At 36.6% G+C, this 17,620-nt stretch overlaps 2 protein-coding genes across 4 annotated transcripts in view; both read right to left on the bottom strand.

Moving 5' to 3' along the window:
• Positions 1 to 14,258, bottom strand: part of LOC142339990 (uncharacterized) — a 45,027-nt gene extending 30,769 nt beyond the window's left edge. Inside the window, exons 1-2 of one of the 2 annotated variants that reach the window (XM_075390376.1) lie at positions 14,080 to 14,258; positions 13,713 to 13,833 (exon numbers count right to left, since the gene is read on the bottom strand). In XM_075390376.1, coding sequence (XP_075246491.1) covers positions 13,713 to 13,833; positions 14,080 to 14,098 — 140 coding nt within the window. In that variant the 5' untranslated portion in view covers positions 14,099 to 14,258. Of the gene's footprint in view, positions 1 to 13,712; positions 13,837 to 14,079 lie in introns of both variants that reach the window. The other variant, XM_075390375.1, reaches the window with a different exon arrangement.
• The window catches only part of LOC142339991 (serine/arginine-rich splicing factor 7-like), a 447,863-nt gene that overhangs the window by 108,743 nt on the left and 321,500 nt on the right, over positions 1 to 17,620 (bottom strand). The window lies entirely within an intron of this gene.

Genomic DNA, 17,620 nt, shown 5'->3' with positions numbered 1-17,620 from the left:
TTCTAAACGCAAAGTCGAAGAGTAATTCTAAATGTGCGAAAAAGGACGAAGATTTTAATTAAATTAAAACCAAACGCATTCATTCGAAAACAGCAAAAATTTTATTGCAGAGTTCTTTACAAGATAAGGGAAGTTGGAGACACTACTAAAAACAGCATAAGCCATCAAACTTCAAAAAATGAAATTCTATATTTAAAAATTTAGATTTTAAGTAATCATGAAAAATGCCAAACTGAAAAACTTACAAATGGCGATATAATATTTTTACACCGGATTTGGAGAGATAGCCAGTTGAGCCATATAGTTTAACGTACCGATAGGGTTACTTCTAACGCCATCTTTGAACCCAACAAACATAGTTGCATTATAACTACTAGTGTTGCTATTAGAATTTATATGATGCAAATTTTTCACGATTTGTCCAAAAGCTGATATGCTCTGTTTATGCGATTATTTAGTTTTTTACTCGTGGTCAAATGCTTATATTTGAGACATCTAGTGCTAGTTACGCTTCATCCTTGCATTTATCAGCAAAAGCACATAGTGAAAATACATGAAACTCAATGTGTAAGAGAGGACTTTTATCATTTTACTTTATTAAACCGATCAGAAACAAGTACTAATTATGTTATGCATGATATTTAATTTATTTATTGCTGTGGACAACTTGATTGAATACTGGAACCTCGTTGCTCTGGAACCTTCAGAGACTCATACCAAATGCAGTTGGCTCTCGAGTATTAATAATTTGATTCATCGAAAAATTCAGTTTTTAGCGTTCAAGTTTTTGCTAGAGCTCACAATCGCCAAAAATACAAATTAGTTGATCTTATACACAAGAAGTTAGCAAATAGACCAATCAGTCCTTACAAACCTCAATCAGAGACTGAACAAAGCTTATCACAAAAGATATTCTTGATGGCAATCAATTAAATTATGGTTTTTACAACTAAGCGACGAACATTTTCGACACGATTGTTAGCCAATTAGACAAGGGTAAGGAAGCAAGCCAATGTTAAGCTCAAAAACAATTCAGGAAAAATAAAGTTACGCTAAGTATGTGGAGCTGTGGCAGCATCTGCCAGCCCCGATAGACAACAACAAAAACAGACCTTAGATTTGTTTTGAATGATCAAAACAAAAAATCAACGATGGCCACCAAACGCCTAAGCACGCACTGAAGAAAGCTCATTGTTCGTAAATACAACTTTAGCAAAATACCTCATTCAAGCGAATCAGGCTGAAAACATGATGGAAAAACTCGAAGCAGAACAACAGCTCCGACAAAAGGAAAGCGCGATTGATGATGAACACGAAAAACTGGAGTTACGGATACGACAACAACAAAAAAGAGAAAAACTACTTCCCCGACGGCAAAGTAGAGAGCTGGAAACAAAACATGAGAATACTTAGAGGCAGAGAAAGCAGAGCAACGTGTTAAGACCAGATTGGCAGAAAAGAGTTTAGGAGCATCCCGATAAGAGCATCAGAGGCGCCCAGTAAACGAAGTGGAAAGTGTTAGACTCAGCAAAAAGTGCGATGACTAGAAGACGGATAAATTTGTTGCTTGAAAACGTACCTTTGGTCAATCTCTATCTGATAGTATTGCTGTTGACACGCTATAGATGGGCAGTATTGAAAGACCAGACACGTATTTCAGTTCTCAACCATGAACAATTCAAGTGTTTCAACTTGATGAGCGAGAACCGCAAGCTCAAACGCAGCATATAAGCAACCATTGGAACGAAGAAGTTCCGAATACAATTAAAATTACAGGCCAACTAATGGATTTACCTAAAACTATTTTTCAGCAAAAGGACCCTCTGCAGTAGCAAAACAATCACAGAGACTGCAGTCTCGAAGAAAGTTCTTGTAGAAAATCTTCCGAAACCGGAAAAAACACCGTAAATAAAACTATTCCCCCAGTTATTTACTAGCCAGCTACTAGTAGTGGATCGGAAATAACGCCCAAAGCAGATCAACAGAATAATAAGGAGATCCAGAAGAGTTGCCCAAGATGTCTGAAACTTTTGATGTGTTCATAAAACGACGAGTAGCGATTCTGATGAGATATAATGATTGAACAAGAAATTTACTGGTCAATGAAAAAAATCAATTTTCAGTACTGAAAATGGCTGAAAGTCATGCTATCAAACTTCTCCGGAGCAATTTGGACAGACCAAGCTCGATAGACGTCGCTCAGCTCAAGAAACATACACACATCCTCAAGTCATTCCCGATTATTCTCGCGCTTCTGTCCACTAAAGTGACGACGAACTTTTTAAAACAGCTTGGATACAAAGCTGTCCTAGGAGCAGACTGAAAGAAAAAAAGGCAACAATTTGTGCAGAAGATCTGACTGTGTTTCAGTTGTTTGAGACCAGCTCAACTGTCAGAGGACTGAAAAAACATAACTATCAAGTTGCCCAGTTGTGGAAAACGCCACAAAAAGCCCACACATAGGTAGTTAAGTTTAGAAAAAACAACATTGTGTGCCTCTTAATCCTCTAAATTGTTCGCAGACAAGACTATTGTTTCTGAAACTCGTTTTCAAGGCCAAAAAAACAAAAGCCACCATTAATCACAATTTAAATCTATGTTGGTGAAAACTTACTTGTTGACAAGAATGAGAAACTGCGGGAATTGAAAGACCGTTACCCACATGTTGAGAACATGTCAAAAAAATTATAACCAAAATGATGTTCTAGTTGTTTTTGAGACAGACTGCTAAAACGTAAATCACTCAATGAAATTAAAATTGAAGACAATAAAACTGCACCGTAGGCAATGAAACAAAACATGGAGTTCTAAGCGGTCCACTCCCGCCAAAACTAACAGCGACGATTCCTACAACAGCAACCTCTAGGGCGTATAAAATACTAGCACATCGGATTAGTAAGTGCTGGGATATCGAGTCGTACGGTTCAAACTGTGATGTCTCTGGTCATTCAAAAGATGAAAAAAATAGGCATTCAGGACTTCAGAAGAAACCACTCAAAACTCCCCTAAAAATACCTAGTTGGTATTCTGTGGCGAGACAACGACGTGACGTTGCAAAACATTTTCTGCTTGGCAATTAGGCAAACAACTCAAGCTTCCAGTACAAAGACAACAAAAATGACACTGAAGTAGCTTTATAAAAAACATAGACGTCCCGGCATGATTTGTTCACAATATTCAAAAAAAATAACATCGAGTCCTAGTCACACCACCCCGTTATCATTCCGAACAAACCTGAAGAATCAGGAGAGTGCGTACTTCACCAGCAAAATAGCGACACGTAGGCATATCTAGCAAGCCATTATCTGGACCAGAATTACATCAAAGTTTAATTGAATTTTTTTTCGCGAATAACAAAAAAGAAGACATAGAGGAACAATTTCTTCAAATTGCTGTCCAAGGCAACGTAATCCGATGGCTACATTTTATTTGGAGGGAAAATCTTCAAAAAAAACTGATGAAAATGGAGTTAAAACAGACCGGATTTGCAATGTGCTCAGTAAAAGTAGATCTATCTGGACAAAATGGGCAACAAATGACGAAGAAGTCAAGTCTAAAATCTCAGAGGAAAACAGGTCTACAAAAACATTGAAGCTAAACCAGAGCCATCTTTAACCCTTGGATTCAACAGAAAAATAGAAGCAGATAGTCTCACTGTCTGTCACGAGACAAAAAAGACCTTCCAGCAAAATTAACTCTATGCTCTGTCTCAACGGTGCTCGAGAGTCACTCAGAATATGTTAAACACTCACAATGCAAGTGCATTTTTTAAAATCAAATTTTCGGACACGATTTTCAGTTGAATTGTCACACACGATAACTCACGTCAAACTTTCTGAAAAACATCTATAAAAGCTAGAACTTGACCAACGGAAAAGAAAAATTGAAGAGAAAACAACAAATTGTGATTAAATTGATATATTTTAGAGCGTAGGATACATTTCGCACCTTAGTAATTTTATAGTAGCCCAATTTGGCTGAGATACGACCCAAAAACTAAAAGAAAGTTGAAAATATTTTACCAGTATAACAAAGAATTTTTACATTTTCAGGAGAATGGTATGGTTAGAAACGATGAAAAACTTGCAAGCGGTAGCAAAATCAAAACCAACAACAGAAAAGCAAATAGGAGAAAAAGTTCAATTTCTTTTTTCCATTAATGAATAGTTTTATACTGAAGAGAAGTCATGCTAATTTACCCCTGGTTTCAAGGTAGGAAAATTTTCCGAAAAATCATTTCAAGTCAGAACAAGATTACTCTAATCCAATAAAAATCACCGTTTTCTCCAAGTAGAGTCCTTAATTTTTAAAACCAATGAGTGCCTCGTTTAATAGTTTGTTCTGTAATTCACTGCAAAAAATTTGATTGGCTCGACAGATCATACATTGAGGAAATACGTATTTTAATCTTCTAAACGCAAAGTCGAAGAGTAATTCTAAATGTGCGAAAAAGGACGAAGATTTTAATTAAATTAAAACCAATCGCATTCATTCGAAAACAGCAGTGTTTTATTGCAGAGTTCTTTAAAAGATAAGGGAAGTTGTAGACACTACTAAAAAACAGCATAAGCCATCAAACTTCAAAAAATGAAATTCTAGATTTAAAAATTCAGATTTTAAGTAGTCATGAAAAATGCCAAACTGAAAAACCTACAAATGGCGATATAATATTTTTACACCGGATTTGGAGAGATAGCCAGTTGAACCATATAGTTTAACGTACCAATAGGGTTACTTCTAACGCCATCTTTGAACCCAACAAATATAGTTGCATTATAACTACCAGTGTTGCTATTAGAATTTATATGATGCAAATTCTTCACGATTTGTCTAAAAGCTGATATGCTCTGTTTATGCGATTATTTAGTCTTTTTACTCGTGGTCAAAAGCTTATATTTGAGATATCTAGTGCTAGTTACGCATCATCCTTGCATTTATCAGCAAAAGCACATGGTGAAAATACATGAAAATCAATGTGTAAAAGAGGACTTATATCATTTTACTTTATTAAACCGATCAGAAACAAGTACTAATTATGTTATGCATGATATGTAATTTATTTTTTGCTGTGGACAACTTGATCGAAGACCGGAAACTCATTGCTCTGGAACCTTAAGAGACTCATACCAAATGCAGTTGGCTCTAGATTTACTATAATTTGATTCATCGAAAGATTCCATTTTTAGCGGACAAGTTTGTTCTAGATCTCAAAATAGCCAAAGATGGCAATCAATTAAATTATGGTTTTTATAACTAAGCGACGAACAGTTTCGACACGAATATTAGCCAATTGGACAAGAGTAAGGAACCAAGCCAATGTTAAGCTCAAAGACGATTCTGTAAAGATAAAGTTACGCTAAGTATGTGGAGCTGTGGCAACATCTGCCGGCCCCGATAGACAACAACAAAAACAGACCTTAGAATTGTTTTGAATGATCAAAACAAAAAATCAACGATGGCCACCAAATGCCTAAGCACGCACTGCAAAAAACTCATTGTTCGTAAATACAACTTTAGCAAAATATCTCATTCAAGCGAATCAGGCTGAAAACATGATGGAAAAACTGGAAGCAAAACAACAGCTCCGACAAAAAAAGCGCGATAGAACATGAACACGAGGAACTGGAGTCACGTCTAGACTGCACGTCTAGAAAAAAAAAGTTCAGGAGCGTCTGGATCAGCTGTAAACGAAGTGGAAAGTGTTTTATTCCAGAAAAAGTTGCGAGAACTAGAAATTGGATAAAGTCGTTGCCTGAAAACGTACCTTTAGTCAACCTCTATCTGCTAGTATTGCTTTAGATTGGCAGTCTTGAACCACCAGACACATATTTCATTCTCACCCATGACCACTTCAAGTGTTTCAACCTGATGAGCGAGCAGCGCCAGCTCAAACGCGGCATATAATTGAGCATTATAACAAAGAATTTCCAAAAACAACTAAAATTACAGGTCATCAAATGGACATAACCAAAACTATAATTCAGCAAAAGGACTCTCTGCATTAGTGAAACAATCACAGAGACTGCAGTCTTTAAGAAAGTTCTTGTAGCAAATCTTCCCAAACTGAAAAAAACACCGTAAACAAAACTATTCCCGCAGTCATTTACTAGCCAGCTACTAGTAGTGGATCGGAAATAACGCCTAACGCAGATTAACAGAATAATAAGAATATCCAGGATAGTTGCTCCAGAGGTCTGAAAATTTTGTTCTGTTATAGTTGGTATTCTGTGGCGAGGCAACGACATAACGTTGCACAACATTTTCTGCTTTGCAATTAGGTAAACAACTCATGCCTCCAGAAAAAAACACCAAAGATGACACTGAAGTAAAGTTGTAAAAACATAGACGTCCCTGCATGATTTGTTCGGAATATTCAAAAAATATAACTACGCCAAACAAAATTCAAACATCGAGTCCTAGTCACACCACCCCGTTATCATTCTAAACAAACCTCAAGAATCAGGAGAGTGCGCACTTCACCAGCAAATTTGGGGCGCGTAGACATGACTGACAAGCAATTATCGGAACCAGACTTTCTTCAAAGTTCAATTGAATTATATTTCGCGAATAACAAAAAAGCAGATATAGAGGAAAAATTTCGTCAATTTGCTGTCCCAGGCAACGGTAATCCGATGGCTACTTTTTATTTGGAGAAAAAATCTTGATCAAAGAAAAAATGCAAAGAAAAACTGATGCAAATAGGAATTGAAGCCAACCGGATTTGCAGTGTGCTCAGTAAAGGTAAATATATCTTGGCAAAGTGGGCAACAAATGACAAAGTTGTCAATTTAAAGATATCAGAGGAAAACAGGTCAACGAAAACATTGAAGCTGAACCAGAGTCATCTTTAACCCTTGGATTCAACAGGCAATTAGAAGCAGATAGTCTCATTGTCTGTCATGGGACAAAAGAAAAACTTCCAGCAAAATTAACTCTATCCCTTGTCTCAACGGTGTTCGAGAGTCACTCGGAAATTGTTCAACCCTCACGATGCAAGTGCATTCTTCAAAAGCAATTTGTCAGACACGATTTTTAATTGAATTGTGAAATGACTACTCACGTCAAGTTTTCTGAAAAACTTCTATGAAGGATAGAACTTGAACAATGGTAAGAAAAAACTGAAGAGAAAACGGCAAATTATGGTTAAAATGACATATTTTAGAGCGATATTTTTCAAACGTTAGTAATTTCATAGTAGCGCCATTTGGCTGAGAGATGACGCAACAACTAAAAAAAATTTAAAATATCTTACCAATTTAACAAAGTATCTTTACATCTTTAGGAGAATGGTGTGGTTAGAGACGATTGAAAACTTGCAGGCGACAGCAAAATCTTAAAAAATTAAAACCACAAAAATTTTGAAACAATTTTTTCAATTCTAAAACGTCAAAACAAGAACCATCAATAACAATTTTAAAAAAAATTAAATAGCCTCTTTAGGTAATCTGTGCTCAATTATGTCCAGTGAAATGATTTAAATTTGCTCAATTTTATTTGATGTTTATATAGAGAATTGATGCTTGGAGTTGTTTTTGGGGAAAAAACAATCACTCAGCAATGCTTTAATATGGCACCATATTGTCGGAAAACGTGAGAAAAAAGAATAATCACCCACAAGAGACTTGTGACTGCCAAAATGGATATTTTGCGGACCAAAAGGAATTATTAGCCAAAAGTAATAAAAAAAATCAAAACCAAAAACCGAGCAAAAGCAAATGGGAGAAAAAGTTCAGTTTCTCTTTTCAATTAGTGGATAGGTTTCTAAAGATGAGAAGTCAGGCTAGTTAACCCTGGTTTCAATGTAGGAAAATTTTACACAAAAAATTTTAAGTCAGAAGAAGATAAATCTATTCCAATAAAATCACCTTTTTCTCAGGTAGAATCATTAATTTTGAAAACCAATGAGTGCCTCATTTAATATTATTTCTTCTGTAATTCACTGCCAAAAAAGTTTGATTGGTTCGACAGATCATAACATTGAGGGAAATACGTACTTTAATCTTCTAAACGCAAAATCGAAGAGTAATTCTAATTGAGCGCAAAAGGACGAAAATTTTAATTAAGTTAATACCAATCGCATTCTGCCAAAAACAGCAAAAATTTTATTGCAGAGTACTCTACAAGAAAAGGGAAGTTGAAGACACCATTGAACATTAACATAAGTCATCAAAGTTCAAAAAATGAAATTCTAGATTTAAAAAATATGTTGAGATATTCTTAATGGCAATCAATGAAATTATTGTTTTTTTACAACTAAACGACGAAAAGTTTCGACAAGATTGTTAGCCAATTTGACAAGAGTAAGGAACCAAGCCAGCGTTAAGCTCAAAAACGATACTGTAAAAAATTATTTACGCTAAGTTTGTGGAGCAATGGCAACATCTGCCGGTCCCAACAGACAACAACAAAAACAGACCTTGCATTTGTTTCGATTGATCAAAACGAAAAAATCAACGATGGCCAGCAAACGCCTAAGCAAGCACTGCAAAAAAGCCATTGTTTGTAAAAACAACTTTAGTAAAATCCTCAGTCAGGCAAATCAGGCTGAAAAAGTGATGGAGAGCAAAAAAAGGACGTTCAATTTTTTTTGATTGTTCACAGCAGAAAAACTCAACGATGGCCAGCAAACGCCTCAGCACGCACTGCAAAAATAAACAAAATACCTTATTCAAGCCAATCAAGCTAAAAAGTTTATGGAAAAACACGAAGCAGAACAACAGCTCCGACAAAAGGCAAGCGCGATAGAACATGAACACCAAGAACAAAAAGGAGAAAAACTACTTCCCCGTCGGCAAAGTGGAGAGTTGGAAACAAAACATTAGAAACCGCAGAGACAGAGAAAGCACAGCAACGTGTTCAGATTGGACTGGCAGAAAAGAGGTCAGAAGCATCTGGATTAGCAGTAAACGAAGTGTAAATTGTTAGATTCAGCAATAAAGGAGCGAGAAGTAGAAAATGGATGAGGTAATTGCCTGAAAAAGTATTTCAGTCAATCTCGATCTGCTAGTTTGGCTGTTGGCACACTATAGATGGGCAGTCTGGAGCTACCAGAAACATATTTGAGTTCTCACCCATGATCATTTCAAGTGTTTCAACTTGATGAGCGAGCACCGTCAGCTCAACCGCGGCTTACAAGCAACAGTTGGAACTAAGTTCTTGCAGCAAATCTTTCGAAACCGGAAAAAATAACACCACAAACAAAACTATTCCCCTAGTTTATTTACTTGCCAGCTACTAATGGTGGATCGGAAAGAACGCCTAGCGCAGATTAACAAAATAATAAGGAGAGTTGACCGGGAGGTCTGAAAATTTTAGTCTGTTCATACAAAGACGATTAAGATACTGCAGAGCTATAATAATTGAACAATAGATTTACTGGTCAAAGAAAAGCAGCAATGTTCGGCATTGAAAATGGCTCAAAGTCATACTATCGAACTTCGAACGTTCTTCGGAGCAGACTGGACAGACTAAGATTAATAGATGTAGCTCAGCTCAAGAAAGTTCTCAAGTCATTCTCGATGATTCTAGCGGTTTTGTCCAACTCACTAACGTGACGACGATTTGTTAAAACAACTTGGATACAAGGCTGTCCTAGGAGCAGACCTGGTGATCAATTCTACAACAAGCAATTTCTCTTCACACCTGACGGGGCAGTTGCTGTGACACGTAATGGTTTTTCACTTTTGAAGACCTATCAACCCAAACAAACAAGTCATTTGGTCTAAATAAGGTTCAGGTCCTTGAAAACCCAAAAATGAGTACTTTTGCCTCGAACGCTGAAGACTCATACAAGCCAGAGAACTGCGAGTATCGTGTAAAAAAAGAGACAATCCTCTATTTTGGTTTGGAGACATTCAACCTAAAGAAAAAGAGACAACAACTTGTGCAGAAGATCCGACTATGTTTCAGTTGTTTGAGACCAGGTCACCTGTCAGAAGACTAAAAAAACAAAAGTTTCAGAGTGCCACGTTGTGGAAAAAGCCACAAAAACCCATCATATGGACAGTTAAGTTTTAAAATACAACCTTGTGTGCCTCTTAATCCTCTAAGATGTTCGCAGAAAAGACTATAGAAAAAACTTATTTTCAAGGCCAAAAAAGCATCCTTGTCAGCAACAGAAGCCTTCGGATTACAAAATGTTATGCTTGAAATAGTGCTCATCAGTGTTTCAGCCCACCAGAAGCCACCATTGCTGACGACAGTCTAAATCTGTGTTAGTGAAAACTTACTTGTTGACACAAATGGAAACTGCAAGAATGGTAAGACCGTTACCCACATTTAGAGAATATGTTACACTAAATTTATCACCCAAACGATGTTCAAGATATTTTTGAAAAAGTCTGCTAAAACGTAAATCACTCAATAGAATTAAAATTGAAGACAATAAAACTGCACCGTAGGCCCTGAAACAAAACAAAAAAATGAAACAAAGAGTTCTAAGCGGTCCACTCCCGGCAAAACGAGCAGCGACGATTCGTACAACAGCAACCTCTAGAGGATATAAATTACTGGCACATCTCATTAGTAAGTGCTGGGATAATGAGTCCTACGGTTCAAACTGTGTTGTCCCTGGTCATTCAAAAGATGGAAAATATGCATTCAGAACTTCGGAGGAAACCACTCAAAACACCATTAAAAACACCTAGTTAGTATTCTGTGTCGAGACGATGACTTAACATTGCACAAAATTTTTCGCTTTGCAATTAGGTAAACAACTCATGCCTCCAGAACGATGCCAACACCGACGACACTGAAGTACCGTTGTAAAGATATAGACGTCCCTGCAAGTTTTGTTCGGAACATTCAGAAGATATAACTACGCCATACTAAATGCAATCATCGAGTCCTAGTCGCACCACCCCGTTTTAATTCCAAACAAACCTCAAGAATCAGGAGAGTGCGCACTTCACCAGGAAATTTGGGGCGCGTAGACATGACTGACAAGCAATTATCGGAACCAGACTTTCTTCAAAGTTCAATTGAATTATATTTCGCGAATAACAAAAAAGCAGATTTAGAAGAACAATTTCGTCAATTGGCTGTCCCAGGCAACGGTAATCCGATGGCTACATTTTATTTGGAGAGAAAATTTTGATCAAAGAATTGATGCAAATAGGAATTGAAGCCGAACGGATTTGCAGTTTGCTCAGTAAAAGTAGATCTATCTTGACAAAGTGCGCAACAATTGACAAAGTTGTCAATTTAAAGGTCTCAGAGGAAAACAGGTCAACGAAAACATTGAAGCTGAACCAGATTCATCTTTAAGCCTTGAATTCAACAGGAAAATAGAGGCAGATAGTCTCATTGTCTGTCATGGGACAAAAGAGAAACTTCCAGCAAAATTAACTCTATCCCTTGTTTCAACGGTGTTCGAGAGTCACTCGGAATATGTTCAACACTCACGATGCAAGTGCGTATTTTAAAATCAATTGGGCGTCAACAGGACAAACACTGGACAAAGACCTTATAAGACAAGACTAACACTGTGATTGATGTGTCCAGAGTTGATAAGAATAAAGACGATGGCGATCAGTTGATTCCTTTTTGAATTTGTTTAAAATTGAGACTTTGTTCACCGAAGCAGCAGGTCATCAGAGGAATAAACACGCATCTCAGTAAATTTTTAAGATGAAGCAACTCTGTAAACAACATGTATGATAGGCAAAAAACTAATAGCGCTTATGAGTCGTGAGAACCGGATATTAGAGAATCAGCAGCAGTTCACGGAGTTTCACTAAAAAGTACATATAGAAAGATCAGAATGCCAAAATTGAGAAAATCTATCATTGGACAGATTGGCCAATTGTCTTCCAGTTCCTACAGTCAACACACATAAACAACTATTGTTTGCTCATCGTCAACCGAGCTGCTGAGGTTCTGGAAACTCATGAATGGATCAAAAAATAAATGAGAGAAGTGTCTAAACTTCTCATGATTTGGGCGCCAGGAGTGTCGCACGAGGTTCTTAAAAGATCTCTGTGGTTAAACGAACTGGTCGAAGTAGCCAAGCGAAATTACGGAAGTGACCCAAGCTGTGATGTCAAGAGCGCGGAATTGAAACTAAGCAAGCTACAGGTAACTTTGTAGTAGAAACTAAGTCTACCAAAGCCTTTGATTGAAACCAGTACAAGAGCTAACACAGATTAAGAAACCTGAAAAGCTCTTAAAACAACGAAAATTGCCGAAGCCAAACAAGTTTGCAGATCGAAATGTTCAATCTGAAAATTACTGAAAAACTATCTTAGTTGGTTACCATTAGGGAAGATAAATAAAAAACTATGAATATAGTCAACTGATCACTCTTCTCGGGTGAAGACGACACAATTCGAGTGAAATGTTGGTTGAAGAATTCAAACATATGATACAATCTGAAGCATAAAAATTTGCGTACGCCAAAGCATCCCATCGTACAGATTCTGTTCAAGGCAGCGCATCGTTAAGGCTAGCCGAAAGCACATATTACCTGAGATACGTTCTGCAAGGAGAAATTTGGATTATTAAGATACGAATTGAATTAATCGAGTTGAGATGAAACTACTTTCGGAAAAAGAATGCCAAACCAATTCTCCCACCAATGAAGAACCCAAGAGATAGAACTGTTGAGCTTGTATTCAAACACATTCATACTTTTGGTTGATTGAAAAGGTTGTACAATGTTCTTTGAGGAGATGATGCTGCCTCTTCACCTGCCTAATGAACAGAGTCATAAACATTGAAGCAATACAATGAATGTACATCGAGTTAATTTTACTTGCAGTGATAATGCTAATCGCACCATTTTTCTTACCAATTACCAAAATCAGCAAAAATTCAATAAATTTTGTTGCAGTTGCTATGAAACCTAAATTATTCATAGAGGAATGGGACAAATCTAAGATCAAAAGTGACTTAGCTCAGAAGAAGGTCGTTTACAAGTTCAACCCAACGGAGCGCCATCTTAGAGACAAATCTAGGAAACACTGGTTCGGATTTGCAAGATAATCAGGATTGCAATTTTAGACAATCGTAATCTGACCAATGGAGTAATCAGTACAACAATGTCTCTTTTGAAGCAACCCCTCAATACCCCTGATGCCAGTAATATTAATTGACGGTAAGAGTAAATATTGTCTTAAAACTTGAGAGTTCTCACAAATAATTACTTCCTGCTGTAGAGCTGTAAATTGTACTGCATTTACAACTTTTGTTAGGTCCTAAAATCGGCAAAAATAAAAATTAGTTTACCTTTCTAACAAGAAATTAGCAAAAATACTAGCGTTGACTGAAGCTCTGAAAAAATCAGTATGAGATTTGAAATTATTTTATCACTAACGAGATTCTTAACTTCGCTCCGTCAATGTTACAGTCCGTTATACAACTGAGCAACTAATAGTTTCGGGAGTGTTCGTCATTTGGAACAGAGGAAAAAACCAGGCTGGGGTAAAGCTCGAGAACCCAGCCGTGAAGATCAACATCTGCTGCGACTCTTGAGCGTCCCAACAAGGGAAGTAAAAGTGGCTCTTTTCTGTTCAACAAGAAGGCCCCAGCTGTTTTTATGGTCAAAGTACACAGACAAGGATGATTTCACGCTGGATTTTTGTAAAAGAAAGCTTTTTTTTTTACAAAATTTGTGTTTAGTTCTCCCCTCCCCACTTCCTCCCCCGCTCCCACTATGTGGGTCGGGACAATAGTTGCTTTTGGAAAATATGCACTTAGGCTTTGATAATACTCACTCGAGAAGGAGACATTGCCTAGAAAAGAAGGGCCTGGGTTGAGGAATGGCAAATTGGACAGATTTCCAGTTCCAGATATCTTCTGATGGGAACACGCCATGCAGCAGCAAACCAAACAATGCTACTGAAATCAGGTTTTACAAACGTTATATATGTTCAATTTGGGTAGAAAAAAAACAGGAAAATAGATTATTTGAGTTTATGTTATTGATGGACATCAGAATTTTAAACAACTTTTAAAAAGAAAATATTGAGAGGCCTGATCGTGCTAGAAAAATTTTCTAGTACGTTTTTTTAGCCGTTTATGTGGCCTATGGGGTAAAATTGAAATACGCCAATTGAATAAGCAATGAAAAACAAGACTTACTTGAAGGACTCAAGTTCATTAGTCTATAATGAAAGCCAGATTATGCTATGGTTGACAACAAAAATTACACTTCACAAAGATACATTAAGCTGAGTTAAAGTAAACACAAGCAGTTATTTGTGAAAACAACATAAATTACATCTCTTCATCATTATCCCTGAAGTGTTCATTGATACTGAGTGTTCTCAGACAATGCAATGAAATGGTTTCTTTCTTGCAACCTAAACAAAGTTTAAAATAACTTGTCCTTTCAAGACACATTGATTATGTCAACACATTGTTCTCAAAGAAACCTAGTGTCCACGAAATGTTTAATCACGTCAAGATAGTGAAACAACCTTTCATCACGCTTACCAGGGTAATCCAAGACCAGAATTATACTGTATCGATAATCGCAAAACGCACGACATTAAGGAGCCCAGAGTCTGATAAGAGCTTTTTTCCAGTCAAACTTTTTTTTTCCAGTCACAACTTTTAGAATGGTGCAGCAAAAATCCAAGATATTAACATGGCTGGGTAAACATAGTTCAATTAGCAGATAATTAAGCAATACCAAATAGTAAGATGAAAAATAAAAGGAGACAATTTGGATTTTATTTTTTGAAACACCTTTAATGTCTCCATAAATGTTTCCATAAATGGGTGGGAGGATCCACAATGAGCGGCTCCACATACTCCAGCCTCTCTGCGCGAAAAATTCTTGAAGCCCAGTAATTATTACCGAAAATCAAAAATTAGTATACATGTTCCTGGTCTTAAGGTTTTCCTATGAAGAAAAACTCTGATACAGTAATTGGTAATGAAACAATTGGTGATAGAATAATGGATGATGGAAAGAGGAAATGAGGCAACACTCCATCGAAATATGAAGAATTGTCAAGTATTTTGTCTCTGGCATACAAGTGAGAAAAACATTCTCGCAGGTATCCGAAATCGTAGAACAAGATTCCAAACTGGTTTTCAATTTCTATTGTTTTTTCTTGGAATTCATGCGTTAGTTTCTGTTGTTTCTGTGATTCTTACCGATATGTTGCTACTAGAAAGAACTTCTCATTTGTGTTTTCGTGCTCAGATTACTTCCTTCTTTACAGCATAAATGCTTTTGGTCAAATCTGGTTAAATCTGCTCACTTTTGCGTTTTGCTGTATCTTATTTGTATGAACCCATTATTCCCCTAGTAGACATCCAATTTGGCTTCCAATCATTCCGATCACTATTCCGAATACACCTCCAGTTGCTACAGAAACTCTCCCTAACATTCCAGAACCATGTTTTTCTCGGGATTGCAATGAAGTTCCCAGCTTCAAACAATTAGCTAGCTACTTTATCAAATTTACCAATTCGTTCCTTCTTTTTTTTGTGTTCATCTGTTAAACTGCTCAGTAGCCAACGAAAACTAAGACTCGCCTTTGTCAGCATTTTGTGAATTCTGACAATATAATTTTTCGTGCTCCCAGAAAATTTTCGAAAATTGTGAAATTTTCCATTTAATTAAAAATAGCTGTGTCCTGTTGAGGATACGGCAATATAAAGGGATGTGAACAAATTTGTCCAGATGTAATATCTTTTTCCATACGACTGAATAAGTCCTATTTGTTTGGGGTAATCAGCACTTGGATGAGTTAAAGCGTTTAATAACAAGTAGTATAAGTAAACCGTTGAACAATCGTATATATTTCAATGTCGGAACTGCTTTCAGTGCCTGTTAGAAAGTCAACCATTAAATAAGCTAAAAACTTCAACACTTCAAAAGCAAAAACTTTGCATTAGAATCAAAGCCAATTCTTATGTTCTAATGGTATTTCTCGAAAACGTGAGGCTTCAAAAATTTAGCTAGTCAGCGATTTATCTACTCGCAAAATGTAAATGCGAAAGTCAATGATATTACCCTGCCAGGCGACGGCTTTGATGTAGCGGAGGCGTTTTCTCTAATCAAAATAGGTGGTCCTGGCGATATTATTCATAAAAATTCTCAAACGGGGATAACGCTTGGCGAGACAGAGGAGTTATGAAATTGATTAATTGGCAGCGAAACTACCTGATGTAAATACAAGCAAAGCATTGGTGTTATTATTGCCTATTAGCTTGGATGAAACTAAAAATCGGACTCCAAAATGTTTTGAGCAAGTGAAAGAACAAAACCATCTGCTCAAATCGGCTTTCTTTCATGTTATTTGAATTATATTATTTTATATTTCCCTATCATATAAATTTGACACCTGATCTGATTTTTTAGAGTAATTATAAATTGAAAATTGCTTGATGTATGCTGACTGTTATGAGCCTTAAAGCGAAATATTTTTGGGCTCTTAAACATACGAAACTCGCCTTTATTTCCTGTTATTTGAACGGGAAAGTTTTTCTCGCAAAAATCAAAACTGAGGAAGGACAAAGACCACATAAGCACATTTGGTAAAAACATGCTCAAGGCTTGCCTCAACCGGCAATTCTTCGGGTATTATCTTTTCATATTTTTCTGGCGCTAGCAAGATTTTGAGTTTTTCATGCTTGCAGAAGCTGATTGAATTCAGTTTCTGTAACAAATCTCGTGTTTTTTCTGTTTCAATCCTTTTTTTTGTTTCTTGCTGTTTTTTGTATTGGTTGTTCGAAAAAATTACTACCAGTTACAAATTTGGAAGACTTTTGGATCGATCTGGAAACACTACCGTCATTTCTCTTTCTTCGCGTAGGAGGGGACTATTAGTTTCAGATTTAACATCCTTATAATTTCTGTTATTTTTAAAACTGCATCTAAGGTCTCAGAAGGTTTCAGAGAATCAAAACTGAATATGGACAACGAACACCTCTGCCATTTTGGAAATAACATAATCAATGCCTGACTCAACAAGCAATTCTTCAAGTAATAGTTTTTCATCTTTTTCTAGCACTAGCAAAGTAATAAATGTTTCATGCTAATACAGCGCTTCTGTTTATTTTGTGCAGCCTTATATAGATCTCTTTTCAGTGGTCCATGTCGGCTATCTAGAACATCTATTCTTTGCGGATGCTTCAATGACGCGTGACGATTTCCAGAAGGTCTGTCAGTCTAAGATCTCTCAATAGAGTTGTGGGAATATATCAGTGTTTCCCGAAATTTGAAAGAGCAATAGTACTGTCAATGGGTTAGGATCTGGAAGGCTACTGAGTTCTTCCAGGACGAAGACTGTTAGCTCCAATACAACATGGCATTGATGATTTAAGTTTCTTTTTTTCAAATAGTTTCTGTATATTTAATTCTGGTCAAAGTATCATCTGGCGTTTGTGGCCTCAATGCAACTTCTCCAGCAATTACAAACATTTTTTGGACACTTTTTGCTCATTTTTTTCAGCAGAGTTTATTTACCATCTTAAGTCTCCGTTGGCAGTTTCTGCCACAAACAATGACATGGGGCGATCAGCTGCTTACTATAAGGACGCGAGGATCGTTTTCGATTGATAAAATCTGGCTACGTTTTTGTTGTCAGTCAACACAATTATGGGTTTTGGAGATCACCATAGTATGTGTGCAAACTCATCAAAGCAAAATTAACAGCCAAAAAAT

Source organism: Convolutriloba macropyga, chromosome 5 (assembly GCF_964194025.1).
Source record: "Convolutriloba macropyga chromosome 5, txConMacr16.3, whole genome shotgun sequence".
Lineage (NCBI taxonomy): Eukaryota > Metazoa > Xenacoelomorpha > Acoela > Convolutidae > Convolutriloba > Convolutriloba macropyga.
This window is presented reverse-complemented; position numbering and strand designations above follow the sequence as displayed.